The 14520-nt window shown below is 46.3% G+C and overlaps 1 protein-coding gene across 8 annotated transcripts in view; it reads left to right on the plus strand.

The window, feature by feature from the left end:
* The window catches only part of KALRN (kalirin RhoGEF kinase), a 743024-nt gene that overhangs the window by 524449 nt on the left and 204055 nt on the right, over nt 1-14520 (plus strand). For all 8 annotated transcript variants that reach the window (XM_045032050.1, XM_045032053.1, XM_045032055.1 and 5 more), the window contains 5 exons: nt 1361-1483; nt 4641-4823; nt 6700-6818; nt 8224-8290; nt 11707-11816. In XM_045032050.1, coding sequence (XP_044887985.1) covers nt 1361-1483; nt 4641-4823; nt 6700-6818; nt 8224-8290; nt 11707-11816 — 602 coding nt within the window. The remainder of the gene's footprint in view (nt 1-1360; nt 1484-4640; nt 4824-6699; nt 6819-8223; nt 8291-11706; nt 11817-14520) is intronic.

The raw sequence follows: 14520 nt of genomic DNA on the forward strand, positions 1-14520 counted from the left end.
TTTAAAAGTAGCCATCCTTCAACAAAACTTCAAAAACAGACTTCAAATTAAAACTGCAGAGCTACAATTCATTTGCAAACTTAACAGCATTAATTTGGGCTTGAATAGGGCCTAGGAGTGGCTGGCCTTCTGTAGTTATGTATAGTAGTGCAAAGTGCTTACTGTGTGAATGACAGGAGAATTCTGATCGGGCTATCTGTCTATCTTCTGCATTTATATGACATCCATTTCCTTAGTATCTGGGTACCACACACAATATGTTTTTTAAAATTTTGTTATTCTCACAACCCCCAGTGAGGTAAGGAAGTACTGTCATCCCTGATTTACAGATGAGCACCTAAGGCACAGAGAGACTTAGGGCATGTCTACACTGCAGTTAGACACCCATGGCTGGCCTGTGCCTGCTGACTGTGGTTAGCCAGATGCAGGCTAGGGAGTTGTTTAATTGCAGTGTAGATGTTCTGGCTCAGGCTGCAGCTGGAGTTCTGGGACCCTCCCACCTAGCAGGGTCCTAGAGCCTGGGCTCCAGTCCGAACCCAAACATCTACATGACAACCAAACAGCCCATTAGCCTGAGCCAGCTGGCACGAGCCAGCCGGGAGTGTCTCATTTCGGTGTAGCCATACGCAAGTTACTTGGCCAAGGCCATACATGAATTCTGTGGCAAAGTAGGGAATTAAACCCTGGTCTCCCAAATCCCAGGTTAAAGCCCTAACCACTGGACATTCCTTCCTCTCATCCGTTCTCTCCCCCTTTGCACAGGTATAAATCACTAAACAAGGGGCAAGGCAATGGAGAATCAGGCCTTACATTTGTGCAACTTGCATGCGAGGAGGCTGAACAATATAAGAAAATGCAGGTCAATAGGTGTAAACGTTGGGGTGGGGAGGACTCTCGCTCATTCTTCTGTTAGTTGGTTTTCCTAGTATAAGCCTCCTTTCTGGCCCCACTCCAGTTGCACTGTGCCATCCTGCCAGTACAAAGCAGCTGGAAACCCAGGTGTTTTGACCCCCTCAAGATTCAACCTTTGTAAGGGGGATCCCTGGGTTGTGTTTAGCCACTGAACATAGTGTGGCTGAACCAGAGAATCTTTTCCTCCACATGTAAGTTACTCTCAATTAAAATCCCTTAACTCACTCACAGGCAACTTATGCCACTTCACATATCCCCTCTGAATCTGGCCATCTGCATTAACTGATGGGTTCTCTTGATGTGTCCTTAGAGTATGTTTTAATACACAAAGCACAAGGTCCCACTGGAACCGAGATCCTTCATTTGTAAGAGTTTTCATAAAAGGATTAATTCTTGAAATACACAGACCTCTTTTTTAATTTTCTTTGGTTGCTTTTGCCATTCCCAGGCCTTAGACTGGATCCAAGAAACAGGCGAATATTACCTCTCTACTCACAATTCCACAGGGGAATCAGCAGAAGAAACTCAGGAACTCCTGAAAGAATATGGGGAATTCAGAGTACCCGCCAAGGTAAACAGTAACAACATTCTAATTATGGCATCTGCCTTTCATGAGCCTCTGGTTATGGTTCCTATTTCACACTCCCTTTTTCAGGGGCTTAGAACTGTGCAATAAATATTCTCCGGATTCTGGAATCTGCAGTTGACATTCTTGGCCCAGGAGGGAACTTTTTCTTTTGAGAACTGTGACACACCATTTTTAACCAGTCATGAGCACAAAAAGAGGATTTTTATGCTGTCTTTTTTGGAGATGGGTAGTTTTGCTCTGCTCTAAAGCAGGGCGAGCTGATTTGTACAAGGAATAATTCACAGGTATCAACTTTCTAACTTAGACATAGTGAAACTCCCGCCACAAACAACTTTGTAAAAAATAATTGAATAGTTAATTTAGCCTAACATAGCTGAGGTCACCTTGGCCTCGATGGATGTTCCTTCTGTAATTACTATTGCAATTTGTTTAATTGATTCTCTTTGGACTGACTACTTATGACCATCCTATTCATTAGAAGTGCTCCATTGATCCCACTGAAGTACTTCTAATGAATGGGTTTGTAAATTCCCAGGATTAGTTCTGTTGTATCCTGAGCTTCATTAGCAAGAATCTATTAATTTCTATGGAGCATTTCTCTGTAATCTGGGGTTGTCATAGATTGATGATGGAGTTGGAACTGCTTCAGGCGAACTAATCCAAACCGGAGTTAATTTAGAAACAGAAAATACACTGAATCCACAAGGATATTAACAGTCACAGATAAGGATCTAAATTGCTAAGCCTGACTGCAGCAGGGCACCAGCCTCAGTATTATGCAGCCTTAATCCACTGTGTGTAGAAATTGATATTCCTTAATTCTTCGTGTGAATGTCCATGTTTGTGTGGGCTTCTATCACAGACTTCATGTTAATCCTCCTTCCCTTCTTTTTCTTCTAAAAGTTTGTGAATATGTTGTTTGTGAAAATGTGGATTAATGACAAAAGAGTGAAGTGGGTATAAGGCAGGGTTCTTTTAAAGCAACAGCTCTCAGAAGTTTTCATTGTGTTAAGCAACTGGAAAATGTATGCCTCTCCCAGACCATTGTCACTTTCATAATAAGATGTCAATGAGCCATTTTCCAACCACAATATTTTCTTGTCCAAGGTGAAGATGCAAGAGCAAAGGCACTGATAGTTTTGTGAATTACATGCCCTTCTCACAGGGTGAAATTGAATTTAATGAAACAATTTGTAATCTTCACAGCTACTCCTGCCTCAGTTAATTTTCTAGTGCTACTGAGGTGCCCACAGACTCTCTGATTCATGTATTTTGCTAGTGAAACTTCTAGAACTGCCTTTAAGTTTGAAATCTCCTGGAAGTTTTGTGGAGTGAAACATACATTTGTACATTCATGGCTGGATTTTCCGAGGTGCCAAGCATCTGAAGCTCTTTTGATTTCAGAGAGAGCTGCAGGTGCTCTTCCCCTTTGAAAAGCAGGCCATTCAGTATTCTTCAGGACAGAAGGCAGATGTACTTTGGAGATGTTTTTGAAGATTAATGTTTGAGTCATAGATGGATCTCAATTTAATTTGTATTCTTTAGATGTTTGCTTTTATAAGCAGTTTTCCCCACAGACAGACACCTTCAATTTCTGGGGGGAATTTGGAATCCAGACTTAAAATCCAGCTCTAAATGTAATTATTGTTCCATTGTCTATAATGGACTGAGCCAAAACCCCAGATCTCAAACGTCCGTAAACACCAGATCCCATGGTGATTGGTGCAGTATAAGACCCTGACTAGAATAGAACTTGAAGAAGTTGGAAGTCTGGGTATGAATTTTATATCTCGGGCCCTTTTTAGGTTTTAATCTGATTAGAACTAGAGCATTGTTTTACATCTGGATCCAGTACTTGAGTAGGACTCTGCGACCTCTATAATTGATCAAACCATATTCAAACTAGTAGGAGACATAAGCCCTTGTATTAGAGGCCTGGCATGAGGCAGGACCTGCTCACAGAATTTGGCAAGAACAGGGCTAATATTGAAGAAATACACATTCCTAAGAAGTGCTATTCACATAGTGCTTATGCAAACACATCCCGATATCAAGGGTGGTACAAAACCATTCCCCAAGGATAACAGGAACACACTGAACCCTCCTAAAAGATAAGGGCAGGATGACAGTACGAAATAGAAATATTTTAATCGAACCAACATATACAAAATGGTGGGTGATAACTAGTGACGTCAGGGGACGGTAACTAACTATGTCAAAGGGGCAGTACTAACTTGTTTGTATCGGGGTATAAAGATGTATCTCAGAGGGAGTATCTTTGGCAAGCCTAGGGAGCAGTGGAAAGTCCCGCCACTGACTGAGCTGCGTCCATTGTTACGGGCATACATGTATTCGTGGTCCGGTAGAGTCTGTGGGATACTAGTACCGTGTTTTGTCAAAAATAAACCTGACTGGGTGCCTTCGTCCCTTAATGGATCTTGTGGTCATTGGGTGGTTTGCTCGAGGTCTGCTGTGCCAGCTGTCTGTGCAGGGCTGGGGCAGCACACATAGGGAACACACACACATAGCCAAACATCCATCAACATCTAACCACACAAATATGCCAGAAAATTCATTCAGATTCAAATCTAAAGCAGAAATCAATGACTCAAGCCCACCTCCCCAGCTGATGTTTTGAAGTATTGATGACAAAATGTTTAAAAGAGTTACCTAAATATGGATTCAGAATGATTGTGTATATATTATGATGGGAAACTTGAAATGTTATCCACTGTCCAAAATCACAGCCATTACAAACAATGATTTGATATTTCGCTAAGGTTTATGGCATCAAAACAAGAAGTAATAGGTTAAGAAAGAAAAGGTCTGTCAACCTTTCATCATATTTTTCCTTTATGCATTTGTGAGTACAGTTGTGGAGCTTTAACCTTCCATATTTCATGCAGGGGATTTCCCACCCTGCAAGGTGAATTCCAATGATTAACACTGAGTCTTCCTTGCAAAAATGGCATTGCCTTGCTGCAGGACAGACGGGAGTTTAAAGCTTCTGGACTGTACGTATTATGAAATAGTCTTTATTTTAGTATGTGTAAGATTGTGAACTGCATCTGGCTGCTGTGTGAATTAAAATCAAAGGAAATAATAAACCTTTCATAACCACGGACCATGTTTTGGGCAGCAAACCAAGGAGAAAGTGAAGCTTCTCATACAGCTGGCTGACAGCTTTATAGAAAAAGGACATATACATGCTGCTGAAATTAGGAAATGGGTCACCACTGTTGACAAACGCTATCGAGACTTCTCTCTGAGGATGGGGAAATACCGCTACTCACTGGAAAAAGCCCTTGGAATCAATACAGAGGTACTGTAAGTCAATGTCCTTCTCTGATATTATACCAACCAATCCAGAAACAGCTCTACCTACAGAGAAAAAGCTACTCATCGGTGGTCAATAGGCTAACAGAGTCATAGATGAGAAGGAGGAAGGAAGAGCCTTCTACGCAAATGCTTGCGCTCATAATACAGGGAGATTATATGGATACTGGGGAGGAGTGGATAATAGATCAATCAGGTAAAACAATCCAAGTTAATTTTATCATAAATCACAACTCCTGTTCCGAGCCCCTGGTCTTGATTTCCACATTCCAGCCCTTACAGCTAAGGTCTGAGAACTCCCCATCACCTCTCTGAGTTCTCCTAGAGAGATGTCCAGTAAAACACAGGAAACAAAAATGGCACACTTCTGGTATTTTGTAGTGGAGGTAAAAACCTTTAAAAACCTTTCAGGCATTCATTTTACATCATAAAGAAGCAAAGGACACACAGAGTCATCACCAGCAAACCCATAATTTAAAGGCACATTTAAGGCCTCTGTTTTATGCACACTTGCTAATCATTGTCTAGACTGGAATGCCAGAGGCAGAAGATAATAGAAAGCAGGTATTGAACGTGGTATTGTAAAGAACTAGTAAGAGGCCTTTCTTTCTGAACACATTGTAGGATAAATACCTATTGACTTATATTAGGGATCAGATTCTGTTCTCCTAACTCAGGTGAATAGACCCTTTAAAACAAATTGATCTAATCTCAGGCTAGAGATGAAATATCTTTACACTGAATAATACCTCACTTCCAATTGTTGCACTATTTGTGGAGTAAAGTACTACTGAACTAATTTAGCCCCTTAGGTGTAAGGTAAGCAGATTTAGGGCTTGGCTACTCTTGCGAGTTAGAGCACATTAAAGCAGCCATGCGCACCCTAGCTCACTACCCATCCACACTGGCAAGGCATGTAGAACGCTCTGACTCCGCAGCTAGAGCTCTCCTGGTACTCCACCTCGGTGAGTGGAATAACGTTTGATGCACCCTGGCTACAACACCCGGGCGTCAGTGTGAATGGGGTGTTGCATTACTGTGCTCTGATTGGCCTCTGGAAATGTCCCATAATCCCCTTAAGTCAAGTGGCCACTCTTTTGGAATCACTGCAGGAATGCGGATGTGCCCTTTCAGAGCTCCATTTCTGACAGCCGGCATGCTTATCTGCTCCGAGACAAAGCAACCATTAGTGTGGAATGCTGTGTGTGAGCGAGAGAGGCAGGGGGTGGGGGGTTTGCTGCTGTCTGAACTTACAAGACACCATGCTGACAGGCTCTCAGCTCCCCAAAACCCACTCTCTCTCCCCCCATATACAGACAACACATTCCCTGTCACACTCCACCCCACCCCACCACCATTTGAAAAGCACATTGCAGCTACTTGCATGCTGGGATAGCTGCCCATAATGCACCGCTCCCAATGCCGCTGCAAGTGCCACAAATGTGGCCGTGCCAGTGCGCTTGCAGCTGTCAGTGTGGACAGATTGCAGCGCTTTCCCTACTGCACTCTACGAAGGCTGGTTTAACTCAAAGCACTCTACATCTGCAAGTGTAGCCATGCCTAAGTTCTTTGTCTCCACTTTTGTTCCTAGATAGACATAATGGTAAAGACCTTATTAATATGTAGTCATTAAATTTTTTAAAAATTCTTTCTAGGTGAAGCATAAATAAAGGGTGCTGTTGATGTCTCTCTCGCTTTGTCTTCTTAATTCTTCTGTTTATCTCTGAATTTGCTTCATTTTATCTTTGGCAGTTTTGTCCTATTTTTATTCCTTTTTATCTACTTAGTCTTGTGAATGTGCTGCCTATTGCGTAGCACTGGGATTAGACCCAATTTAAAATCTGTCTTGTTACTGTTTATAGGATAACAAGGACCTGGAACTGGACATCATTCCAGCGAGTCTTTCAGACCGGGAGGTGAAGCTGCGAGATGCAAATCACGAGGTTAATGAAGAAAAAAGGAAATCAGCCAGAAAGAAAGAGTATGTGCCAAAACACACACTGCAATAACACAGCACATGAAATGACCCTTTCCCATGGTCACAACCAATATTAACAACTCCATAATTCCAGCCAGTTGTGGGGCCGGGGAGATATGTCTATATGAGCTTGAATAGAAATTGTGACTGTAGGTTGGAGTGATTTCAAAAGATTTAGTTTGAATTTCTTTGTGATTAATTATTTCCAGAGAGGTTAAGGAGTGAATCAGAGAAGTAGATTAGTACAGGCTGGTTATAATAATTGAGAGACTCATTATCACTAGGGTCTTTCTGTGCGGATAAAAGGGAGAAGAGAAAGTTAAAATAATGTGTATGTGCAATCAAACACTGTTTCCCAATTAACCTTTTATGATCAGATGGGGGTGAAATCCTGATCCCATTGAAATCAAGGGGGGTTGTGACATTGACGTCAGTGGGGCCAGGATTTTACTCATAGTGTTTAAAATTCTTAGGTTGAGATAGGTTTGAAAATCTCAGAACTAAAAGTCTTATAGGCCAGGCTAAAATAGGGAAAAGCTGTAATTTCAGAGCACACATTTTGGCTTACTTCATCTGTGTTAAGGTTCTGAGTTTAATCATTTATCAAATATTAAGTGTGACGGAGGGACTGTATAAGCAGTTGTTTGGGTTTGAGGGAATGGTATATTTGTAGTTTTACAAAATATAGGCCCAAATTTTCCAAATGTTGGGTGCCCAACTTGAGAAACCCTAGGGACTACTTTTTTCAGAGGTGTTGAGCGTCCCAAGCTCTGATTGACGTCAGCTGGAGCAGTGGTTGCTCAGAACCTCAGAAAATCAACATCTTCTTGCTTCAAGTTGGGCACCTAATAACTGAGCCAACTAAAGGGCTAGACGGTGCCAACCTGACACTGAGTAGTTTACTCCACAGATAGTCCTGCTGAAATCATGGTACTACTCAACATGAGTAAGGGTGACACAAGGTTGCCCATAAATAGTGGATACTTCTACAAATGTAAGTGGTGTGGGCCAATTTCAAAGTCCTTACATATGTAAAACTCCAGTACGATTGGTGGGAGTCACATGACTAAGGACTTCGGGACCATAGATAAGACACACCAAAGGATTGAAGAAACACATTGTAATTGGATTTTATTCCGGAAGGCTGCTTTTTAAAATGTGGAACTATACTATGTGTAAGATTGGTCCCAAATGAATAGAAATAAGTGGTATTTTATTCATACATTTGGAAGGTAGGATTATCATTATTATTATTTGTATTCCCATAGAGCCTCGGTAATACCAGTTAGGTGAAAATTAGAGTGGAAGTGCACTGATTTATGACAAATATACAAGAGAGTTTTTCTCTTTAGTAATGCCATAAATGTGTATTATGTACAAGCTGACTGAAGGACTTTCCTCCTTCCAGATTCATTATGGCTGAACTGCTTCAGACTGAAAAAGCTTATGTCAGAGACTTACATGAATGTTTAGAGGTAAGTTCTTTGCCCTGTAAGATCATAGTATTCTCAGTAATGATACAGCATCCTCGCATGTATTTGTGCTGTTCTAGGCTGTACAATAAAGCCTGAGTGTCAGACACTGACTGGCACGGGGAAGGAAGCTGTGAGAGGGTGCTAAGGCAGGTAGGAGGTTGCCTTCAATTCAGCTTCTCTGACCCCCTGCAGTGGTGCTTAGGGGAAGATAAAGAGGCAGGGCTGGAGAGTGCAGACAATCAGGTTCCACTGGTGGGAGCATAGACACCAACTTCCTCAGTTCCTGGGGGAGGCTCGACCCTCATTCAGCCACAGGCCTCATCCCCACTCCACCCCTTTCCCCAAGCCTCCACCTCGCCTCTTCCCACCCCGACTCCACCCCAGGCCCTGTCCCCACTCCACCCCTTCCCCCAATACCCCCCCACGGCTGGCCTCATTCCGTCCCTCCCCTGCTCTTCCTGACCGCAGTTCTCCCCCACTCCCCCAGCACCTCCTGCACACCACTGAACAGCTGATCACCGGTGGGTGGGAGGCTCTGGGAGGGTGGGGGAGGAGCTGATCGGCAGGGCCCGCCAGCAGGCGGGAGGCGCAGAGGGGGAGGGATAGAATCTGATCCGGGGGGCTGCCAGTGGGTGCTGAGCACCCACTATTTTTTTTTCTATGGGTGCTCCAGCCCCAGAGCACCCACAGAGTCAGTATCTATGGATGGGAGTTGTGGAAGAAGTAGAATGAGCTATTTTTTTTACATTGCCAAAAAGAGAAAGTGTTGCAGATACTCTTATGAATATGTTTGTGTGTAAACATTTGCACCCCAAGTGACAGTCTGAGCGCTCCTCTATTTCTAAAAGCGTCATTCATCCATTCAAAGAGTAGAAACACTTCCGTGTGACTTTGGGGCTCTGGTCACTTGCAGGTTTAAACTAGTGTAAATGGCGGATTCTCTGTAACTTGAAGTCTTTAAATCACGATTTGAGGACTTCAGTAGCTCTGCCCGAGGTTATGGGTCTATTACAGGAGTGGGCAGGTTAGCTTCTGTGGCCTGCAATGTGCAGGAGGTCAGACTCACTAGATGATCATGATGGTCCCTTCTGACCTTAAAGCAGGGATGGGCAAACTACGGCCAGCGGGCTGGATCTGGCCCCTCAGGGCTTTGGAGCCAGCCTGCGGGATTGCCCGCCGTGGGCCCCATGCCGCTCTCAGAAGTGGCCGGCACCACGTCCCTGCAGCCCTTGGGTGGGGGGGGGCAGAGGGCTCCGTGCATTGCCCATGCCTCCAGGCACTGCCCCCCACAGCTCCCATTGGCCGGGAACAGGTAACTGCTGCCAATGAGAGCTTTGGGGGAGGTACCTGGAGGCACGGCAAGGGCAGCGCATGTGGAGCCCTCGGCCTCGCCTCCCCCAGGGGCCGCAGCACTTCCTGGAGCGGCGCGGGGCAGGGCCGCCCAGAGGATTCAGGGGGCCTGGGGCAAAGCAATTTCGGGGGCCCCTTCCATAAAAACAGTTCTAATACTATAGAATACTATAGTATTGCCCCACTTGCCCCTGCCCCAGGCAGCTCTGGTGTGGGGCCAGGGCGAGCATGCAGGGATCCTGCCCTGGCCCTGGTGTGTGCCGCTGCCCCCCCAGAGCCACTTTAGGTAAGCGGCACCGGGCCAGAGCCCAAACCCCTCCTGAACCCCACCCCTCAACTTCCTGCCCTAAGCCCCCTGCCTGCACCTTGCACCCCTCCTGCACCCCAGCTCCCTGCCCTGAGCCCCCTCGTACACCCCGCACCCCTCCTGTACCCCAACCCCCTGCCCTGAGCTCCCTGCTGCATCCTGCACCCAGGGCCGGCTCCAGAGCCCAGCGGGGCAAGCACCCGCCTGGGGCGGCCCTTTCTCGGGGGGGCGGCAGGCTGGGCCGGCGGACCTGCCGCAGTCATGCCTGCGGGAGGTCCACCGGAGCCCCGGGAGCAGCGGACCTGCCGCAGGCATGACTGCGGACGGTTCGCTGGTCCCGCGGCTCGGCTGGACCTCCCGCAGGCATGACTGCGGCAGCTCCAGCAGAGCCGCCGGACCTGCGAACCGCCCGCAGCTGCGGGAGGTCCAGCCGAGCCGAGCGACCAGCGGACCCTCCGCAGTCATGCCCGCGGGAGGTCCGCTGCTCCCGCGGCTCGGGGGCGCCTCCTGGGCATGACTGCTTGGGGCGGCCGAATTTGTAGAGCCGCCCCTGCCTGCACCCCAACCCCCTGCCCTGAGCTCCCTGCTGCACCCTGCACCCCTGTGCACCCAACCCCCTGCCCTGAGCCCTCTCCTGCACTCCGCACCCCTCCTCTGCCCCAATCCCTTGCCCTGAGCCCCTTCCTGCACACCGCACCCAGGGCCGGCTCCAGGCACCAGCTCAGCAAGCAGGTGCTTGGGGCAGCCAAGGGGAAGGGGCAGCACGTCGGGCTTTTCGGCAGCAATTCGGCGGCGGGTCCCTTGGTCCCTCTCGGAGGGAAGGACCTGCCGCCAAAGTGCCGCCAAAGAAGAAAACGGTGCGGTGGAGCTGCCGCCGATTGCGATTGCAGCTGCTTCTTTTTTTTTCTGCTGCTTGGGGCAGCAAAAACCCTGGAGCCGGCCTTGACCGGCCTTGACCCCCTCCCACTGCCTACACTCCCTCCCGCACCCCAACTCCCTGCTCCGGCCCTGCATACAATTTCCCCTGCCCTCGGCCCAAAAAGTTTGCCCACCCCTGCCTTAAAGTCTATGAGTCTATGGTGGCCAATCACATGGCATAACTAGGTAATTATGAATAGCAAATACTTCATGAATTAATCCAGAGACTGAAATGTGTTTGTTTAAAACATTCCTTAAATAATTTATGTATAACATTTCATTAAAAATTGAAATCTGTGCCTGGATAATTTGTGAACAGAAAAAGGGTCTGCATCACACTGGTAAATACTTTGTTGTAAATAGTTTGCCAAACTCTATTTAAGGGTTTCCTCTGAGTAGATCTGTGATACTGAGGACAGTAAACAAGGTAAACCTTACAGAAGGAGGTTAGCATTCAAGTTCCTACATCTAGAATGTGGCTTTATGCATAGAATGATAAACGCTTTGCTCTTGAAGTTGTGAACTCATCTTACCTTTGAACTGTTTTCTGTCTGTAGTTCTATTTGGGCATCAGCAGTGAGCATTCAGAGAGACAGTGAAATCTGGTTTTGTCGACATGATTTCACTTCCCCCTCAGACATTCTTCTCTGTGTCAGCACTTTGAATTTCTTGAGACATTTTTCACGTCATTGGAGCATTTCCATTTTATTTCTTTTCAGATTATGTGTTTAATCTCCAAGTGCACATTTTTCTTGTCAATCTGTGCCTTTGGCAAGAAAACAGGAAGCTCTGTTCTTTTGCTTTGCTCTTCTTGGTGCTAAGAATTTCTTGTGTCTTTCAGACCTACCTTTGGGAAATGACAAGTGGAGTGGAGGAGATACCCCCTGGGATTCTTAATAAAGAGCATATCATCTTTGGCAACATTCAGGAGATTTATGACTTCCATAACAAGTAGGTTTTCCTAATGTGTCCAAGAAGGTTCACTGATTACAAAACAAAACAAAACAAAAATCCCCAAATCATTCTGTACATATATATAATGTGTGCTGAGAACTGGTACAGTAGTATTTGTAGAAAGGCATGCAGTTATTGATCCAAACCTGGGGAATACTGACTGTTTCCTTGTTTACTTCTTTGTAAAAATAATTAAAACTTTATTCAAACATTGCTTATAGCTGATTAAAGACATGCAAGGCAGACTAGTAATACAATAAAAGCTGTTTTATCCGGCATGTTGGGGTAATGGTGGGCTGGTAGGTGAAAAATGCCAGTTAACTAAGAGGGAGGGGCTTGTGTCCAGGAGGGGGTGCACGGCACAGGCTCTGGGAGGGAGTTTGGGTGTGGGAGGCGGTGCAGGGCAGCAGGTTGGGGCATGGGAGAGGGTACAGTGTGCCGGATCTGGGGGATGCTCACCTCTGGCGGCTCCCCGCAAGCGGCGACCCGTCCCGGCTGCTCCTAGGCGGAGGTGCAGCAGGTGGCTCTGCGCACTGCCTCCACCTGCAGGCGCTGCCCCCACAGCTCCCATTGGCCACAGTTCCCAGCCAATGGGAGCTGCATTGCTAGAGTTTGGGGTGGGGGCGGGTCAGCGGCAGCATGCAGAGCCTCCTGCTGTGCCTCCACCTAGGAGCAGCCAGGACAGGTCGCCGCTTGTGGGGAGCCACCTGAGGTGAGCGCCTCCCGGATCCGGCACCCCGTCCCGGGCCCCAAGCCCCCTCCCGAACCCAAACTCCCTCCCAGAGTCCACGCTCCACACCCCCTCCCACGCCCCAACCCCCTGCCGGCCTTGCGCCAACCGGACTACAAACCGGCACTTCAATGAAGATCAGAAGTGCTGGTTTATAGAGATTTTCAGTCGGTGACGTGCCGGATAAAACAGCTCTTTCTGTAATAATATAATAATAATGCTTTGCAGTCTTATAAGCTCTTTCCATCTAAGTATCTCCGAGCACTCTACAAAATATTAATGAATTAAGCTTCACATCATTATCCCCATCTTGGGAAAAACCAGGCACCAAGAAGTAATGTAGTAGTATTCCCTCAATTTTAGAGATGGGAAAAATGGGGCCTAGTTGCAGAGCATATAAACTGTATCATCATAACATTTTCCCTATTTGGAAGTTAAAAGCCCAGATCCCTGGTTCCATACTCGCCACTCAACACAGATCTCAGATTATAAAATGATTGATGTAAATCAATGAGACCCTTGTTACCAAATGAAGTTAATCAAAATTAGAGAAATAGAATCTCTATCCAGCTGGTCTCGGGAAGCAAAACAATCATCGTTATCACCTCAGAATAATTAGATTAATTTATTGTTAAAAGTCTGAGACTCTCTTGTACTCTTAGCCCACCTGAAACCCACTGAAGGTCTGCCAGATTTAATCACTCATGCCAAATTTATCCAGCCTGATAAAGCTCTTCTCATATTACATGGGTCAAACAGAGCATCAACAGGCTGATCCTAAATCAGTGAAGTCAGTGGGAACTTTGCCATTGATGTCATGGGCACAGAATCAAACCCTGTCTGATTCAAGGACCTGATCTAGCCAAGTTGGATGGGAACAACAGACTGCTTGATCTGTAAATCCACTCAGTTTACTGTACTGAGATGAAGTCAGCCATTTAAATAGAAGTCTGGAATGTTGCCTGTCAAACATATCACCTCTTGGAAAAGTCTGGAAACAGAAGGAATGGTCAATGGGAGATTAGGGCCTTGTCTACACTGCCACTTTACAGTGCTGCAATTTTCTCATTCAGGGGTGTGAAAAAACACACCCCTGAGTGCTGCAAGTTTCAGCGCTGTAAAGCGGCAGTGTAGACAGCGTACCAGCGCTGGAAGCCGCACTCCCAGAGCTGGGAGCTACTCCCTTCATGGAGGTGGTTTTTTTATAGCCGTGGCAGCGCTTTAACATTGCTAGTGAAAACATGCCCTAAGAAATAGCCAGTCCTACAGCCACCTATACTTACAGCTAACCTGTAGCTTCCCCTACATCAGGTTGGGACTATACCCTTTATGTTAATGAGATTTGCATTCAGACTTATTCTTCCCTTAATGTATATGTGCATGCAATAGGAGTTATGTACACAACACCCAAAGGACACTGAATCCCATAATTCCAATTCAAATAAAGAGTCTTCAAATTATACATCAAAAAGTGAGGCAATCTGAGGCCTGGTCTACACTAAGGGGGGGTGGGGGTCGAACTAAGGTACGCGACTTCAGCTACGCGAAGAGCGTAGCTGAAGTCAAAGTACCTTAGTTCGGGCTACTCACCAGTCCAGACACCGTGGGAACGAAGTCCGAGGCTCCAAGGTCGACTCCGCCACCGCCGTTCGCGGTGGTGGAGTTCCGGAGTCGACCGGAGCACACGGGGAGTTCGAACTATCGCGTCTTGATTAGACGCGATAGTTTGAACTCCGAGAAGTCGAACTCTCCGCGTCGACCCGCGCGGTAAGTATAGACCTACCCTTAGAAGCAAACACATCAAAACAACACTTTGCAGTCCTAAGGAATTGTCTGTGCTTCAGTCAGATAAAGTGGAACTCGTGACATCTTAAACCAGTACATAAATAGATATGGACCAACAGAGACCATATCACTCTCAGATTGTGCAGTCAGCTTCAAAATGAACCAGAATGGTAGTTTCAAACTATT

This window comes from Mauremys mutica, chromosome 10 (genome assembly GCF_020497125.1).
Source record: "Mauremys mutica isolate MM-2020 ecotype Southern chromosome 10, ASM2049712v1, whole genome shotgun sequence".
Taxonomy (NCBI): domain Eukaryota; kingdom Metazoa; phylum Chordata; order Testudines; family Geoemydidae; genus Mauremys; species Mauremys mutica.